The 19,523-nt window shown below is 39.4% G+C and overlaps 2 protein-coding genes across 11 annotated transcripts in view; both read right to left on the reverse strand.

Annotated features, from left to right (window-relative positions):
- The window catches only part of TSG101 (tumor susceptibility 101), a 47,268-nt gene extending 38,483 nt beyond the window's left edge, over window positions 1–8,785 (reverse strand). Inside the window, exon 1 of the mRNA XM_058546115.1 lies at window positions 8,662–8,785. Within this exon, the coding sequence (XP_058402098.1) occupies window positions 8,662–8,703 (42 nt within the window). The 5' untranslated portion in view covers window positions 8,704–8,785. The remainder of the gene's footprint in view (window positions 1–8,661) is intronic.
- Window positions 8,786–10,564: 1,779 nt separating this feature from the next.
- The window catches only part of UEVLD (UEV and lactate/malate dehyrogenase domains), a 52,684-nt gene continuing 43,725 nt past the window's right edge, over window positions 10,565–19,523 (reverse strand). For 8 of the 10 annotated variants that reach the window (XM_058546112.1, XM_058546107.1, XM_058546111.1 and 5 more), the window contains 3 exons: window positions 16,157–16,220; window positions 14,070–14,193; window positions 10,565–13,256 (listed from right to left, as the gene is read on the reverse strand). In XM_058546112.1, the coding sequence (XP_058402095.1) occupies window positions 13,089–13,256; window positions 14,070–14,193; window positions 16,157–16,220 (356 nt within the window). In that variant the 3' untranslated portion in view covers window positions 10,565–13,088. The remainder of the gene's footprint in view (window positions 13,257–14,069; window positions 14,194–16,156; window positions 16,221–19,523) is intronic. The other 2 variants (XM_058546108.1, XM_058546113.1) reach the window with 2 other exon arrangements.

Below are 19,523 nucleotides of genomic sequence, written 5' to 3' on the forward strand. Positions count from 1 at the left end.
CTTGATAACAGCTTTATTGAAATATAATTCACATACCACATAATTCACAAATTTAAAGTGAATTACATTAGGTTCAATGGTTTTTTAGTACATTCCAAGTTGTGCAACCACCACCACAATCAATTTTAGAACATTTTCATACTCTTAAAAGAAACTTGTACTCTTTAGCAACCACACCCTCATTCCACTTGCTCCTAACCCCCCATTCACCCTAGACAACCACTAATCTACTCTCTTCTTCTGTTGATTTGCCTATTCTGGACATTTCATATAAATGGAATCATATAATTTGTGGTCATTTATTACTAGCTTCTTTCACTTAGCATGTTTTCAAGGTACGTCCATGTTGTAGCATGTTATCAGTACTTCATTCCTTTTACGGCTGAATAATTTGCCATTATTATTAAATATACCACATTTTATTTATCTACTCATCAGGAGATGGGCCCATTTCTACTTTTACCCCTTAGAATTAATTTGTTGTAGAAATCAATTGTTATTTTTTTCATGATTTTTTCTAAATTTTACTCCCCTCCCCGCCCCCAGCAAGATCATTTCACAGACATTTTTACAGGTGCTTTTACATCAGGGAGCACATGGTATCTGGGTATCTCTCTGCGATGTCAGCAACCACTGATGCTCAACGCCTAGACCCATTCTCTTCAAACCCATTCCAATCAGGCCTTTGCACGTCAAGGTCACCAATAACTGCCACATGGCTATATGCAATGGCCAATTCTCAGTCTTCATCTTACTTAACCTATCAGCAGCATCTGACCAAGTTGACTCCTTTCTCTTAAAACATGTTCTTCACTTGATTTCCAGGACACCACTGCTTGTTTTCCTCCTCTGTAGCTGCTCCTTCTGTCTCTTTGCTGGTTCTTTTACTTCTAACCTCTTAATGTTATTGAGCCCCAGGGTTCAGTCTTTGGTCCTCTTCTCTAAACTCACCCCTTTGGTGATCTCCCTCATGGCTTTAAATACCATTTATAGGCTAATAACTCCCAAATTAAAAAATTCCAGTCTGACAAAGTTGACTTCAAGATAAAAAAGGTAATGAGAGACAAAGAGGGGCAATATATAATGATAAAAGGGACACTCCACCAAGAAGACATATCACTTTTAAACATATATGCACCCAATACAGGAGCACCGAGGTACATAAAGTAACTATTAACAAACCTAAAAGGAGATATTAACAACAACACAATAATAGTAGGGGATCTTAACACACCATTCTCATCAATGGACAGATCATCCAGACAGAAAATAAATGAGGAAATAATGGACCTAAATGAAAAACTAGATGAGATGGACTTAATAGACATATACAGAGCACTCCACCCAAACACAGCAGATTACACATTCTTCTCAAGCACGCATGGAACATTCTCAAGAATAGAACATATGTTCGGAAACAAGGCATGCTTATATAAATTTAAGAAGACTGAAACCATAACAAGCATCTTTTTAGACCATAATGCCATGAAGTTAGAAATCAACTACAAGGAAAAAACCGGGAAAGTGACAAAGCTGTGGAGACTCAACAACATGCTACTAAACAACCAATGGATCATTGATGAAATTAAAAGAGAAATCAAAGCATATCTGGAGACAAATGAAAAATGAAAATACACTGTACCAACTCATATGAGATGCAGCAAAAGCAGTCCTGAGAGGGAAACTCATAGCAATACAGGCCCACCTTAACAAATAAGAAAAAGCCCAGATAAGCAACCTCAAACTACACCTAACAGAATTAGAAAAAGAAGAACAAACAAAGCCTGAAGTCAGCAGAAGGAGGGAAATAATAAAAATCAGAGCAGAAATAAATGAAATTGAAATTAAAAAAAAAAAACAGTAGAAAGGATCAATGAAACAAAGAGCTGGTTCTTTGAGAAGATAAACAAAATTGACAAACCCTTAGCCAGAATCACCAAGAAAAAAAGAGAGAAGGCTCAAAGAAATAAAATTAGAAATGAAAAAGGAGAAATTACAACAGATACCACAGAAATACAAAAGATTATAAGAGAACACTATGAAAAACTATATCCCAACAAATTGGACAATATAGAAGAAATGGATAAATTCCTAGACTAATACAACCTCCCAAAACTGAATCAAGAAGAAAAAGAGAATCTGAATAGACCAATCACAAGTAAAGAGATTGAAACAGTAATCAGAAACCTCCCAAAAAATAAAAGTCCAGGACCAGATGGCTTCTCTGGAGAATTTTACTAAACATTCAAAGAAGACTTAATACCTATCCTTCTCAAACTATTCCAAAAAATAAAGGAAGATGCAACACTTCCCAACACATTCTATGAGGCCAACATCACCCTGATACCAAAGCCAGGCAAAGACAACACTAACAAGGAAAACTACAGACCAATATCCCTGATGAACATAGATGCAAAAATCCTCAACAAAATATTGGCAAACCGAATACAGCAATACATTAAAAAGATCATATACCATGATCAAGTGGGATTTATACCAGGGACACAGGGATGGTTCAACATCCGCAAATCAATCAATGTGATACACCACATTAACAAAACGAGGAATAAAAACCATATGATCATCTCAATAGATGCAGAGAAGGCTTTTGACAAGATCCAACATCCATTTATGATAAAAACTCTCAACAAAATGAGTATAGAAGGAAAGTACCTTAACATAATAAAGGCCATATATGACAAACCCACAGCCAACATCATACTCAATGGGGAAAAACTGAAAGCCATTCCTCTGAAAACAGGAACAAGACAAGGGTGTCCACTCTCGCCACTCTTATTCAACACAGTACTGGAGGTTCTGGCCAGAGCAATTAGGCAAGAAAAAGGAATAAAAGGAATCCCAATAGGCAACGAAGAAGTGAAACTCCCACTGTCTGCAGATGACATGATCTTATATATAGAAAACCCTAAAGAATCCACTGGAAAACTATTAGAAATAATCAACAACTACAGCCAAGTGGCAGGGTACAAAATCAACTTACAGAAATCAGTTGCATTTCTATATACCAACAATGAACTAACAGAAAGAGAACTCAAGAAGACAATCCCATTTACAATTGCAACAAAAAGAATAAAATATCTAGGAGTAAATTTAACCAAGGAAGTGAAAGTCCAATACAATGAAAACTATAAGACATTATTGAGCGAAATCAATGATGACATAAAGAAATGGAAAAATATTCCATGCACTTGGATTGGAAGAATAAACATAGTTAAAATGTCCATACTACCTAAAGCAATCTACAGATTCAATGCAATCCCAATCAGAATACCAAGGACATTCTTCACAGAAATAGAACAAAGAATACTAACACTCATATGGGGCAACAAAAGACTCCGTATAGCTAAAGCAATCCTGAAAAAGAAGTACAAGACTGGAGGCATCACAATCCCTGACTTCAAAACATACTACAAAGCGATAGTAATTAAAACAGCATGGTACTGGTACAAAAACAGACACACAGATCAATGGAACAGAATTGAAAGTCCAGAAATAAAACCTCAGATCTACGGGCAGCTAATCTTTGACAAAGGAGCTAAGGACATAGAGTGGAGAAAGGAAAGTCTCTTCAATAAATGGTGCTGGGAAAACTGGACAGCCACTTGCAAAAGAAAGAAAGTAGACCACCTTCTTTTGCCATACACAGAAATTAACTCAAAATGGATCAAAGACCTGAAGGTGAGACCTGAAACTATAAAACTCCTGGAGGAAAATATGGATAGTACACTACTCGCCATTAGCCGTAAAGGGATCTTCTTGAATTCCATGTCTACTCAGACAAGGGAAACAAAAGAAAAAAACAAGTGGGACTTCATCAGATTAAAGAGCTTCTACGAGGCAAATGGAACCAGGATAAAAATGAATAGGGAACCCAACAGCTGGGAAAAAATATTTGCAAACCATATATCTGACAAGGGATTAATCTCCATAATATATAAAGAACTCACACAACTGAACAACAAAAAAACAACCCAATCAAAAAATGGGCAGAGGAAATGAACAGACACTTCTCCAAAGAAGATATACAGATGGCCAATAGGCACATGAAAAGATGCTCAACATCACTAGTCATCAGGGAAATGCAAATCAAAACGACACTAAGATATCACCTTACACCCGTTAGACTGGCTATAATCACCAAGACAAAAAGCAACAAATGCTGGAGAGGCTGTGGAGAAATGGGAACCCTAATCCACTGCTGGTGGGAATGCAAACTGGTGCAGCCTCTATGGAAAACAGTATGGAGATTCCTCAAAAAATTAAAAATAGAAATACCTTATGATCCAGCTATCCCACTACTGGGAATCTACCCAACGAACCTGAAATCAACAATCCAAAGAGGCTTATGCACTCCTATGTTCATCGCAGCATTATTCACTATAGCCAAGACATGGAAGCAACCCAAGTGTCCCTCGACTGATGACTGGATAAAGAAGATGTGGTATATGTATACCATGGAATACTACTCAGCCATAAAGAAAGACAAAATCGTCCCATTTGCAACAACATGGATGGACCTGGAGGGTATTATGTTAAGTGAAATAAGCCAGAAAGAGAAAGACAAACAGTGCATGATTTCACTCATATGTGGAAGATAAACCAAACACACACAAATAGAACTGTCTGGTGGTACCAGGGCCTAGGGGGGTGTGGGGTGGGCACAAAGGGTGGAGGAATGCACTTATATGGTGACTGATAAACAATAATGTACAACAAAAATTTCACAATAAAAAAAAATTCCAGTCTGAACCTCTTTCATGAATTCCAGACATACATATCCAATTGCCAATTTGATATCTCCACTTGGATATCTCAGAATGTCAGATGTCTCAGAATTTAACATGATCAAAACTGAACTCCTAGGGGCTGGCCTGGTGGCATAGTGATTAAGTTCATGCGCTCCGCTTTGGTGGCTTGGGGTTTGCCGACCTACGCAGTGCTCATCAAACCATGCTGAGGTGGCATCCCACATACAAAAAATAGAGGAAGACTGGCATAGATGTTAGCTCAGGGCCACTCTTCCTCAAGCAAAAAGAGGAAGATTGGCAACAGATGTTAGCTCAAGGCCAATCTTCCTCACCAGTATATGTATAAAACATCAAGTCACAAAGAAAATCATAAAAAAAAAATGAACTCCTTATCTTCCCCCAAATCTACTCCTCCTATAGTCTTCCTCATCTACATCCTTCCAGCTGTTCAGGCCAAAAATCTTGAAGTTATCCTTGATGCCTCTCTTCCCTTCACATCCACAGTGAAAATCTTGTTAGCTCTACCTTCAAAAATATCCAGAATCTGATCACTTCTCACTACCTCCATAGCTACAATCCTGGTCTAAGCCGCCATCACCTCTTACCTGGATTATTGCAACTGCCTCTTTATAGGTGTCTCTGCCTCTTCTCTTAACCTCCTACAGTCTAGTCTCAACACAGCAGCTAGAGCAATACTGTTAACAGTTAAAACAGATCGACGGCTTTCCATTATACTCCAAGTAAATGCCACAGTCCTTACAATGGCCTGCAAGACCCTCCAAAATCTCCCATAGCTTTATTTACCACTACTTTCTCCCTTGCTCACTCCAGTCCAGCCACCTTAGCGTCCTTTGTTGTTCCTCTATCATGCAGGACAAGCTTCTGTCTCAGAGCCTTTGCACTTGTTTTTCTTTCTTCCTGGAATGTTCTTACTCTGGATTGTTCCAGTTTGCTTCCTCACCTCTTTTGGGTCTCTGCTCAAAAAGATCTTCTCAGAAAGGCCTTCCTTTACTACTCTATAAAACTGCAGCCCATCCCATCTTCACCCCCAGCACTCTCTATTTCCCTCTTCTGCTTTACTTTTCTCCAAAGCACTTATCACCTTCCAACATACTACTTGATGTACTTTTTGAGTTGCCTGTTGCCTTCTATGAGAATTTAAATTCCAGAAATACAGAGAGGCTTTTTGTCTGATTGTTCACTGTTGTATCCCTAGAACTAAAACAGTGGGAGGTGCACAACAATCTTTAACATGTCAGCTCTCTTCTACCTATTTAGTAGTGACTCCACCTCTAGGAATGCTGCAGATAAACTATGTAAGAAAACAGGTAGTTGTCTGGATGAAAACTCTGAAGTAGAAAGTTATTTGTGTAAAGCAAGACAGACAGTATAAATATACCTCTGTTAATTGCTAAAATCATGACAGAGAAGGGTGTGAACTAAAAGTTACATTTAAGTTGGGAGCTAAGATAATGGTAAAAGGAAAAAATTATCTGTAATAATACGTAATAAGACATAAGTCAAGGCAAGTGGCCCAGATTACCATGATGGGTGTGGAGATCCCAAAATCAGATGAAGAGTAAAGGACCATCACCCTAGCAATGTATCCAGGGTCCTGGCTAACAATTTCTACATGGGACCACACCCAAGTGAAAGGGTAACACCTGAAGCTAGCCCTCTACCAGGGGCGAGAACTCCACAAACTGCTTCTATTATCCTACTTACAATTCCTACTTTCTATTCACAGGCTGGAGAGAAAAGATGCTGATACTCAGAATTGACATCATCACTTGATATTGGGCCAAGAACCAAAAGATAGGTAGAATGCCCCCTCCCACCTCTTCCCTATCTCCTTTTTTTTCTTAGGGTAAAAAGAGGCTGGGGAAGGGGGAGCCAGGTGGAAGTATAAAATATCTTCTAAAGATGTCCTGCCTCTGTCTGTTCCTCTAGAGGAAGCTTAGCAAACTTAATTATGGTTTTTAAAATTCAAAACCAATATTTGAATATTTTTGTCCTTATATATAAATACTTGTACATATACATTAAGGAATAAACCTTAATGACTGCTATCAATTTAAAAATAAAAAATAGCATGTAACAGATATTCTACAATTACATATGATGTAAAATAACATAGTGTTTTTAAAAAATGATATATAATGTTACAACATAGACCTGGGTCACAGTCTTCTAGGGCTCCCCAAAACTTCCTCCACAATTAAGGATAACTACTCTATCACAAGAAAATCAAGAAGCCTAGAAGATATGATTAGACAACCAAAAGATGCTTTATTTAGAAAACTGTCACTTTGTCTTTAGAAGTTAGCTGCTTTTCAACCAAAGACTATGCGGCAATTTTATTGGGAAAAAGAAGTACATTTTTCAAAGAAATAAGTTTATATATACTAGTGTGTTTTATTAATATTGAAAATTGCACTGCTGGGTATTTATCCAAAGAACATGAAAACACAAATGTGTAAAGATATATTTACCCCTATGTTCACTGTAGCATTATTCACAATGGCCAAGACTTGGGAACAACCTAAGTGCCCATCAAGGAATGAAAGGATAAAGAAGATGTGGTATATATACACAGTGGAAGACTACTCAACTATAAAAAAAGGTGAAATCTTGCCATTTGTGACAACATGGATGGACCTTGAGGGTATTATGCTAAGTGAAATAAGTCAGAGGGAGAAAGTCAAATACCCTATGATCTCACTCATAAATAGCAGATAAAAACAACAACACACACACACAGAGACAGAGATTAGATTGGTGGTTACCAGAGGGGAAGAGGGGAGGGAGGAAGGCGAAAGGGCTGACTGGGGACATGTGTACCGTGACAGATGGTAATTAGACTTTGGGTGGTGAACATCATGTAGTCCACAAAGAAATCGAAATATAATGATGTACACCTGAAATTTATATAATGTTATAAACCAATGTTACCTCAATAAAAAAAGAAAATTGCTTCAACTACTTTGATTTCGACCATTCTTGCTTTGACAAAAGCATCCAAAGCTACCCCGCTGGACTGGAGAAGAGTCAACTCCCAACCACGACACAGACATCTTATTCCAAGTAGCTTTAGTAAATTGAAAACCACCACCACCAAAAAAAAAAAAAAACCCACCCAGTCCCGTCTGGTATCAGGTGTCACATCTGAAGTAATTATCAAAATAATTCGCGGCTTTAAAATACAAAATGCCTATCTGCTTTCTAAAAAATGATAAAATACACCAGTCTTGAACTGTGAAGATTATAAATTAAGTTAAAAGCAAATAAATTCGCCTTTTAAGAAGCATACAATTAAAGGTAGTGGTTCCTCTCTGCAAACCAAAGCCTCCGAAATGGTAATAGAATTCTATTCACCTCCCCCGAGGGAGCGCGGTGCTGGGCTTCGGGCTTCTCTGGACGTTTTCACACAGTATTTGTCGTGGAGCCCACTCACCCGACCCTTCCCGCCCTCCCGCGGTCGGGTACCGAGCTGTGCGAGGCATACGAAACTGAGGAGGACGCAACCCCCGGGCCCGGAGGGAAGGGCGAAGACGGACGGACGCCTGCACGGCGACAGGAGTGGAGGGCGACGGCCCCAGACCGAGAATTAAGGACAAGCCCTTCTTGGCGTTTATAAAAACTGAGGCGAAATCTACACTGCCCCACGGACTCCAAACTCTACCCGGCGCGGAGGGAGGGCGGCAGGTGGCAGGCGGCCTCCGCTCTGCGCCTCTGTTGACTGTCGCCGCCCCCTACCTTCCCCGGCCCCGCATCGGGGGTCCCGGACCCGGCGACAGGCCCCTCGGGCCCCGAACGGCACCCGGGCTTGCGGCCCGCCCGGAGGCTCGCGGGGTGGGGCGGGCCGGGGCCCGCGGGCGCGCCGCGGCCTCACCTTGGACACCATCTTCTTGAGCTGGCTCTCCGACGCCGCCATGGCGGCCGCCTCGCGACTCCCGTCCGCGCAGGCAGAGGGTCAGCCGCTCCCGGGCTGCCCCAGGCCGCCCCGCACAGCCTCACACCCAGTAGCCAGCCCCCCACCCCCTGCTTCTAGCGACAGGAAGTCGGCCGCCACGACATCGCTTCCGCTTCCCTTCCGTCACTTCCGGGAGAAGCGACAAAGGCCGGGCGGGTTCCCACCGGCCGCCTCCTGGGGCGTGGTACTCCGCGGGCGGGTCGGGTCTGATGATGAGGGCGAGCCTGTGCGAGGGTCGGAACGCTGGGCCGCGCTAAGGCCGCAGGTGCTTCCCAGTTGTCCTTAGACTAAGGGAGCAGGTGCAGGGAGGGGAAGCAGTACGAAGGTCTCGCGAGTGAGCTTTCATGACTGATTCATCAAGTGGGCGGGCCCTGGCCTGGGAGGCCGAAGACTCTTCTGCCACTGACTTGTCCTAGGGATAGAAGCAGGCAAGGGCACTTCCAGCTCGGACTTAGTGTTTTCCAACCCTAAGATGAGAGGCTTGCGGTAGATGATTCCCAGGGTCTCTCTGATGATCAAGTTGTTTTTTTGTTTTGTTTTTGTGTTTTTTTTAAGCTTAAAAGTTCTTCATACTACATTCACAAGGGCAAAGTGCACAGCTCTCGTTTCACAGGAAGCCAGGCAGTCATTTCTTCTCCAGGAAACCATTCCCCTAAGTCAGAACTTCTCTGCACCCAGGCATGAATGATAATACAGGCTGCATTCTACCTTGCGCTATGTGTGCTAGCCTGTCCACCAACAAAGTCCCAGTCTTTGAGGGCAGGCTCATCCTCATTGCCTCCCACAATGCAAGAGTCGGTACTGGATCTTAACTGAATTTCTACTACCCATGAAAGTTCTTCATGGTCATTTTTTTTTTTTTTGTGAGGAAGATCAGCCCTGAGCTAACATCCATGCTAATCCTCCTCTTTTTGCTGAGGAAGACCGGCTGTGAGCTAACATCTATTGCCAATCTTCCTCATTTTTTTCCCCCAAAGCCCCAGTAGATAGTTGTGTGTCATGGTTGCACATCCTTCTAGTTGCTGTACGTGGGACGCGGCCACAGCATAGCCAGACAAGCCGGGCGTCTGTGCGCTCCGGGGATCCGAACCCGGCTGCCAATAGTGGAGTGCGCGCACTTAACCGCAAAGCCACGGGGCGGCCCTTCGTGGTCATTTATATTAGTCATTATTATTGCACACACCACCCGTTCTGTTAAGTACAGTGTCATTCAATGTGTTGTAAAGCTTGGGTTTGATGATGTGAAGTACGATGATTTGGATGATTTTTGCGTAGTGCTAACAAGGAACAGGCTGTGGAATTCATTCCCTTCTAAACTGGCATCTAAGTGAAGGTCACATACACAAAGAGGGCCTAACAAACCATGTGGAAGTATCATTATACATTGTTGCCCATACACACAAAAAATAAAGCCTATGCCAATAGGCTCTTTTGGATATGGACACCACATGTTAGTTAAGCATACAGCTCCAGTCAAATCAAACTACAGGGCAATCTATCCTTTCACTGCACCTTTTATGTCACTTAAAAGCAATGTGCTTTTCAAACTATTCTTAAAGCCACAGCTTACTCAGGAGTACCTTCAAGTAGAGCAACTCTGCTTTTATCAATTGGGAGACTGCAGGTAATACATTGTTTAAAAAGTTTTCTTGCTAAAAATAATTTTTAAAAGTTTGAAAACACTTAGCAAAATCTAGTCTCTTCATTTTGCACTTAAGCCACTTAAAATAAATAAATACCCTGGGTACTGTAAGAATTATATGAAAGAATCTTTCTCCTCAATCTGAATAATTTCCTTCAACTCAACAAATTAGGCATCTCCTGGTGATTTTAAAATCAAAGTTTATTTTATTCATTACCCTTGATATTTAAGGAGAACTACCATGTAAATTAGAAAATAAATATTTATCTCTGTGCTACAGCGTCAAAGAAGCATTTTAATCCAAGCCCCACTAAAAATCATACCAAGAAGAGACATTGCATGATTTTGGACAAATGAAAAAGTGAAAGTTAATAGAAACATAATGAATGTCAAATTATAACCAAATCATAGCGGGGTGGTGGTGGCACTGATTCTTGACTTACATATGGAATTTACAACATGATTGACAATACTCAACACTCAAGGAAGTACCTGATAGAATTACTTCTATATTGTGGGCTTCAGTAGGGCAAGGACTATTACTCATCTTTGAATACTCAGATTCTAACACAGTATTTGGAATAACATCAGATGCTCAAGACGTATTTGTTGTGTTGACGTGTTCCTTGTATAATTAATGTAGTGAATTCTTGGTAATTCATCTATTATACGATATCTTGCTGTTAGGTTATTGTTCAGGAGCATATTAGAAATTAGATAGTAGAAATTATCTAATTTCTAAATAGGTATCTGATAGTAGAAAAGTGTAGTTTAAAAAACACAAGAAATGGTTCTTTCAGTTTTACTTTCCTATTTCACACAAAAGGACAGCGAGGACACACTGTTAAGTAACACCAACATAATCTACTAGTGTAGTGAAATTACACAGAACTAATGCCTCTCTCTTCAAATGTCCAAGTGTTTATCCTAGTTAATTCTAGTGGGAATCTTTCCAAGTATATTAAATACTTTTCTACTTTCTTAAACGTGGGACACTGAATATAATTTCACCTTTTCTTTATGATTTAAGCTCATCATTATAAGCATCCATTATTATACTAAATCAGTATTAGTTGGACTGTTTCCTCTCTCCCTAGACTATAGACCAGCTGGCTCCTGTCTCTCTGTCCAGGCTTGGATCCACCTATTATATGCTTCCAAAGCACCTGGGACTTATTCACAGTACTTATTACACTTGCAATTATACATTTATTTGTGAGATCTGATTACTATGTTTCCCATACTAGATTATAAGGACCGTGAGGGCTTGTACTTAGTGCAGGTTTGCTCACCACTCTGTGTGCAGTGCCTAATACAGTGCCTGCTGTGTAGGCTCCCAGTCACTGCTATCTGAATGACTAAATAAATAAACACCACCTCAGTGCATATCCCTCTCTATTTGCTGAGGGCAAGTCTGGGAAGTCAGGAAATCAATCTTTCTACATACTATGTTAAAAGAAAACGTGAGCTCCTACATGAGAACGGAAGTGTACAGACCCCAGCTTTAGGGTCTTGTGGTAACTATTTTGGCTGTTGGGCCTTTTTCCCCTTCTAGTGCTTAGAAAAAGGAGAGGTTGTATGGATAACTGCCCCTTAGCCATGAGATCTTGGGCACTAAACCTCAATTTCCTCCTCTACAAAATGCTGATAATAGTCCGTACCTCAGTGGGTTACTGTGAAGATTCAATAAAATAAAGTGCTCATCACACCCCCTGAAATATAAGAAGTGTTGACATTAGTTGTTACTATTAGTTGCATGTCACATTAGTAATAATATGCTATCTATAACATATGAAGATATTATTATTGACCCATCACCAAAGCATATGTTCTCTGAATCATTCCTTCAGGAGTCGTTAAACCATTTGCTCAGAACAATCAGTCCTTCCAACCTGTCCTCCTTAAGACCAATGGCTCTTACGAAAGCCTCGTATTTTAGCTTTAAAGTAAACTGCTTGGCTTTCATTCATAATCTATTTCCACTAAAAATACACATTTCTCTACAGTTCTACTAATATTACAATGAGTTTATGAGATGTTGGAGATCTTATATAGCTCAGGAAGAGGTTACAGAAAATTTCGGAAAGAATAGTCCCACTGGAAATTAAACTATACTTTTTCTTCATATATTAAAAAATTTCACCTTCCCTTTTATAATTTTGAAGTACATGTAAAATTCTTTTCCTTTTTGGTAGCTAATTAATTTGAAGAGGGGAAACAAAATGCTTTACCATTACTACCAACTGTATTTTAAAGAAACATTAATACCTTAAACTGTGAATCATCTGAATGTACACCTAGCACAGATTTTGTAAATCCATACTGGGCCTTCAGCTTATCATATTTATTATAACAGTCAAAGAATTTTCTTTTAAAAATATACTACTTTCAAAATATTCCCAAAGTGCTGAATGTGCTTTTAGTTGAGGATGCATAGTTTTAAGTGATGCATATTGCGGATGACTGTTTACCTCTGCTGTAGGTTTAAAGAACGGTACAGATACCTCAAGAACAACAAAGAAAATTAGATTTTGTTGCTCCTAATCTAACTTCCTAAGGATTCAAATTACACAGCTAACCAAGAAACCATCTACCTTAACCAAGCAGTTTGTAAGGATAAATAATAAGATAGAGAAGTTTTAAACCCTCTATATGTTGGCAAAATTAAATAACCTTTCCTTTCAGGTAACTCTGAACTTTGGGATCAAAGCTTTAGCTGTTGCTGGAGACCATGGATTGATGATGCGCTGCTCTGGAGCTTCTCAGTCACTGTATCTTCTTTCACTGTGGTTTTGATGACTTCCGATATCCCACTGGTTCCAAGGATGCAAGGCAAACTTAAAAACACTTCACTATTTATATCATAATATCCCTAAAATGAAAAAATAGGGATTATTATAGAGCTGAATCACTGCAAAAAAAACATACATATGGATACTTTCTTGCTTTTCTACTCCTAGTACAAAGTGATACAAGTTGAACTTGAAAAAAAAATTTTTGTTCATTTATTTTCTAAACTCAAATTATTGTTTCAGAAAATTTTCATGAGATGGGAGGAACTTGGTCAAAGACACCCACTTTGCGGGGAGGTAGGCTAGGCCCCTGCAATTTGGGTAGCAGGTGAGGGAATAAGAAAAAAGACTGTCAGAGTGGATTCCCTGGGGAGGGGCACAGCATGGGCTCTGGGCACAAATACAGAAACCTGTTTTAAGTTTTCCTTTCCATGTTTTATTTCCCTCCTGGTGTTTCTAAGTTTTCAAGAGAATGTGGTTAAGCATTTGTGCCTCATCTTAGCTCTGCTTTAGGAACTTCATGCTTGGCATAAAGTGGAAAAGGACAAACTGAACTGGAGAAGCAGACTGACGACCAGCTAAGACCAGCTAGCACGGCAGTCTGGGGTCACCTGCCTGGCTGAGGTGATAAATGACAACCAGAAGTAGTTTATGGAATATATAAACATTTCTTGGGGATTCCCCAAAATTACACAGCAGTAAGGGGCAACCTAGTAGAAATCCAGACTTCCCACAGCCAAGCAGGAGAGGGCTAAGACCAAACTGTCTCCTCGCATGTGTACTCTAAAAGCTGGTGCTATGGAAGACACCTGGGTTACAGCATGAACTGCGCTTTTTCTGGTTAATAATATAGAAGTTTAAAAATATGATGAGAGAATGAGAATAGTAATTACCTTTGCTAAAATTGATACAGAATGCACTTTCTTTTTATTGTTTACAATACTGTCAACCAGGTCAGCTACCGATAGCCCGACAGACCAAGATCTTTGACCTTTTACCTGTAACAGTTCCATAGCTCTAGGTTACCAAAAAAAAAAAAAAAAAATCATCTCAGAAGATGCACAAAATATGCACATTTAGTTTTACATTCTATTTAAGATATTAATTAGATATTTTTATGACAGAAACAAGTTATACAGCAATTATTATTAGCAATTAAATATAAGCATACAGATAATTTAATGATGAAGCTCTTCTTAAATATCAGACAGGCAGTTCACAGACAGAAAATATAAATGGCCTAATAACATAAAAAGATGCTTACGGGGGCCGGCCCCGTGGCTTAGTGGTTAAGTGCGTGCGCTCCGCTACCGGTGGCCCAGGTTCGGATCCCAGGAGTACACCGACACACCGCTTCTCCGGCCATGCTGAGGCCGCGTCCCACATACAGCAACTACAAAGATGTGCAACTACGACATACAACTATCTACTGGGGCTTTGGGGGAAAAAAAGGAGGAGGATTGGCAATAGATGTTAGCTCAGAGTCGGTCTTCCTCAGCAAAAAAGAGGAGGATTAGCACGGATGTTAGCTCAGGGCTGATCTTCCTCACACACACACACACAAAAAATGCTTACCACCACTAAATTTAACTAAATATGAGTTAAAACAATAAATACACCAGTTTTGCCTATCAAAATTGGCAAAGATTAAAGAGATTGATAACTACTTTTGGAGAAGCTACAGGGAAACAGGCGTTCCTATAACTGCTGCTGAGAGTGTAAAGTGATACAATCTTTTAAGAGGAAGATTTGGCAACAAGTGATCTAGAAATTTCTTTTCTAGAAGTTTATCCTACTGCAATATGCTCAAGTGTGCAAAGATATACCTAATAAGCATGTTTGCCTCGTTTGAGACCACAAAAATTTCAGAAACAACTCATCAAAAGAGAACTGGTTGCATAAATCACTATCCAAATAGCGTCACATAGCTCTTGAGAAGAATAAGGTAGATTTATATGTCCAATATGGGGAAATGCCCAAGATTTATTATTAAGGAAACAAAGCAAGTTGCAAGATAATATGAATAGCATAAACCTATCATTATAAAGATAATAATGATAATGTTTGCAGAAGCATTGAAAAAATTGGACACGTGGACACTAAGCTGTTAACAATGGCTGACACTGGAGAATGGGATTACTCCCAGCTTTTCACTTTATAGATATCTGCAGTATTTAAAGGTTTATAATAGCATACGTTCTTTTTGTAAGTAATAAAAAAGATATAAACAAACGTTTGAATTTTTTTCCTTTTAAAAACAATAAATGCAGGATTATATAGAGAATCAGATTAGAATGGATTATACAACACACTACTCTTCTCAGTGAGAGAATATTCTTTCTAGTTGTTATATTCTGAAAACTATAAAGCAAAGGTTAATTTAAAAAGCTAAAACTCTCCACCACTCAGACTGCAGGAAAGTATGTTACGTGATGGTGAAACAAGAATTTGCATGAAAATATATAGTGTGTAGAGTCCAATTTATAGGGCACAGACCCTGCAAGGCCTCTGAATAAAGGCAAAAGATACAAGGATCTGTGCATTACACTTTGTTTTTTCTGAACTATAATATGGCTTATCCATTCATATTAGACTAACTTCCAAATGTATTTATGTCTGACTAATACATATTAATTTTTAAGTGGTATGAACAAATTCTTTTCTACATTAAGAAAATTCTTAATATCTTCAGATGTTTAGATAAGAGCAGTAAATCACTGTCTACAAATAAGGAACCTGTTCTGTCCTTTCAGTGTCAACTGTGTATCTGAAATAAAGTTTGCAAAGCACTCTTGGATCTACTTTCAGATAAGAAATCAAAGACTAGAAAACATTGCTCCCTTGTACTTTTGGATTTGTCCATACTTGCTCGTTTTGTTTGCAGATGCCTGGTAAGTTCATGCTGTGTAAATAGCTGTTGTGTTAGCTATGAAGTACATGATTTTTGGTTGGATAAATGCAAACCTACACTCAGTGTTACCTGTTGGACAGCTGCATCTGAGAGTTATGACTCATTCCGTCTTCTTGGCCACCCCATGTGGGCACTAAAAATTAAATGAAAAATTAATTATATTTTGTGACCAACTCTCAGGATTATTGATCATTTGCAGGCAAGTGTATCTGTATTAAACTTTACATAAACATTTCCCACCTGCTACCAATAGTAACATTTTTCCACCGATGGCACCGAATGTGCTGTACTGACTGCCTGGGGTGAGAAAGACTGAGCTGCAATCACCCAGAAAACATGATCCCCAAAGTCTGTTTGCAGCCTCCTTACCTGTTCTCTCTCGTCAACAACAGCTCCACCAGAGCCACTTCACTTCCAAGGAGAAATCTTTCTTTCCCCAGCAGGCTGTGTCTAATAGGCTCCCAAGAGCTGCAAGCACTTGTTCCATTGGGAAACACACTGATATTAATTTCTTTCACTGGGTAGGGAATAATTTGGTCACCTATTTTGGGCTAGATTTCCATAGCTGTTAGAGAGGGTCCTGTTTTCTAAGAGGATCTTTTGGGTTACCATTTCCTCTCACTACACCATTTATAAAAACAATTCAAAAATTCAAAGCTGTGCACATGATCTGGATATTTATACCACACTTTAATATTAAATAGAAATTGCCAGAAACATTTTGAAACCTTTCTAATATTCACCTGTTTCTCATCTGTGTGAAGACATTCTTTTATACAAATCCATATTTGGGTAGGCAGAAAAAAAAATACATTCAGATATATAAGACTGTTTATGTTGAAGATATAAGTTTTCTAAACTGCATTGAAAATTAGGCCATTTAGTGATGTGTCAGCAACAAAGGACACTGTATGTATCCAGATGCCTCCCTCCCTCAAACTGATCATAAGCTCCCAGGGGGCAGGGACCACGTGTTCTTTTGTGTCCTTGCCACATATTCTTTACCATGGTAAAGAACACACAGGAGATAATACACAACGGACCTCACACACAATACATAATTATATTTGGTAACAAAGAGGAAAACATACTTGCAACAGTTAAGTTGGAAAACATGGAAAATTTTTAAAAGTTTTTGTTAAGTAAAAAAAAAGGCAAAACCAAAAATTGTCATATGAAAATTATAAATACATGTGGACAGATTAAGGGATTTTTAAAAAATGTTTTACTTGGATAGATGGGTTATATATGAATTATTTTCTAAAAAAATTTTTCTACATTATTAGTATATTCACAATAAAGAGAAAATTGGGGGAAAATGTCTGCTAAATGAAATATAGCATTTACAGACCTTGGAAAGATGAATAAAAGGGGCAAGGTAGGGGGGCCAGCCCAGTGGTTAAGTTCACGCACTCTGCTTCGGCAGCCTGGGGTTTGCAGGTTCAGATCCCAGATGTGGACGTACACACCACTCATCAAGCCATGCTGTGGCAGTGTCCCACTTACAAAATAGAGGAAGACTGGCACAGATGTTAGCTCAATGACATTCTTCCTCAAGCAAAAAGAGGAAGACTGGCAACAGATGTTAGCTCAGAGGCAATCTTCCTCACCAAAAAAAAAAAAAAAGAAAAAAAAAAAAGAGGGCAAGATAGGTATAAAAGACAAAAAACATCTGAGAATTAACCACGAGTATATATATATATCACATTCTTTACCTTTCCTCTCTGAGTCCTGACTTACAAGAACCATGAGAAAAGAATGTTTGGAGAGAGGGAGAAAGCTTTACTATGTTCAAATTTGCTTGTGACACATCATGAGAATTTTCAATTAAGTTTAGATGGACCTAATTATTTCATTTTTTGTTCATTTACTGCCCAACCCTTCAACTTCCTAAAAGTATATCTATCCTAGTTTAAGTAGCCCTTTCAAATATCATATCTAATCAATCCTAATCTTTCTGGTTCCACTCCTCAAGAGCAGTAATCCTCTGGCCCCAAAAATTTTAATGAGAAATGACCACAGATAGCTCTTTTGCATTACATACAATACCTACCCCTTAGGTAAGACTGATGCCCAAAGCAGATGGTCTATATTCTGTTCTGAAGTCCAGCCCTTGGATTTCTAAAACATCATTTGAAGGAGTTACCTGCAGTTTATATAAGATTTCAATCTCACAGCTGAAAATAGCAGCTCCAAAGCATATGTTCTGTTGACTATCTAATTTGGTGGGGCATCATATGAATGACCTTTGGTCACAACAAGATGGTGTCAGGATCATTCACTCATTTCAAAACACATTTACTGAGGCCATTCCAAGCTCAAGGAGCTTACAGGCTGGTGGGGTGAACAGACAGGTAAATATGCAGTTATAACACAGTGTGATAATGCTTATAGAGGCGTGAACTTACTTAACCTGGAGAATTAGGGAAGGCTTCCTGGGAGAGGTGCCACTCAAGCCCAGTCTTGAAGGGTCACCAGGAGTTAGCCAAGTGAATGCATGTTCAGGGAAAGGAAGCATCAGGTGCAAAGGCAAGGAGGCATGAGAGTGCATGAACCACTGAGGAAACTGCAAGTTGACCAACTGACCAGCACAGAATGCCTGGCAGAATGGCAGGAGATGAAGCTGGGGAGGGAAGCAGGAAACAGATCCTAAAGGGTCTTGTATGTCATGTGATTCCTCCCCCAGGCTGTGGCTATCATTTGTCTCTGACATACTTGAAGAGAATAATTCTACTTACACATCTGCTATTCTTATAAGTCTGATTCCAAATCCTCATGTTGTTTTTCAAAGCGTAGTCTTATGTGTCCTTTTGCCAATTTTCTATTCATCACCATCTTTCCGATCACTGTAGTAACAGCTACCATTTACTGAGTGTTTACTCTGTGCCAGACACTGAACTAAATGCTTTAGATAAAGTATCTAATTAAGTCACAGCAAGAAAAAGCACAGCTTTGGAGTCAGACCAGGATTCAGATCTCAGTTCTGCCCTTACTAGATGTGTAACTTTGGGCAAATTACTTAACCTCATTGAGTCTCAAGCTTCCCGGAAAACTACCACCTCCTTCACAGGGTGTTTGCAAAATTTAAATGAGATTTGCAAAGCATTTAATACACTAGTAGGCTCTCAATAAAAAATAATTATAATTGCTATTACTATGGTGGTGTCACGTAGGCAAAAATATAACCAGTTGGTTTCTACACATAAAACCAGCAGAGGGAGCCTCTAATCCATTTCTGGCTTCAGAGCTAAGGTAAGTATACATATCCGTGGCTATAACTATCTCTGAAACAAAGCAGAAGACAGGATAATAAGTTATCTGATAGTGGTACTAGATGGGAGACAGGGAGCTGGGTTGGGGAGTACATAGGTAGCTTCAGTGGAATCAGATGATCTTAATTGAAATGTGGATCCATGAATGTTTGTTCTATTATTAT

This window comes from Diceros bicornis, chromosome 7, assembly GCF_020826845.1.
Source record: "Diceros bicornis minor isolate mBicDic1 chromosome 7, mDicBic1.mat.cur, whole genome shotgun sequence".
Classification (NCBI taxonomy): domain Eukaryota; kingdom Metazoa; phylum Chordata; class Mammalia; order Perissodactyla; family Rhinocerotidae; genus Diceros; species Diceros bicornis.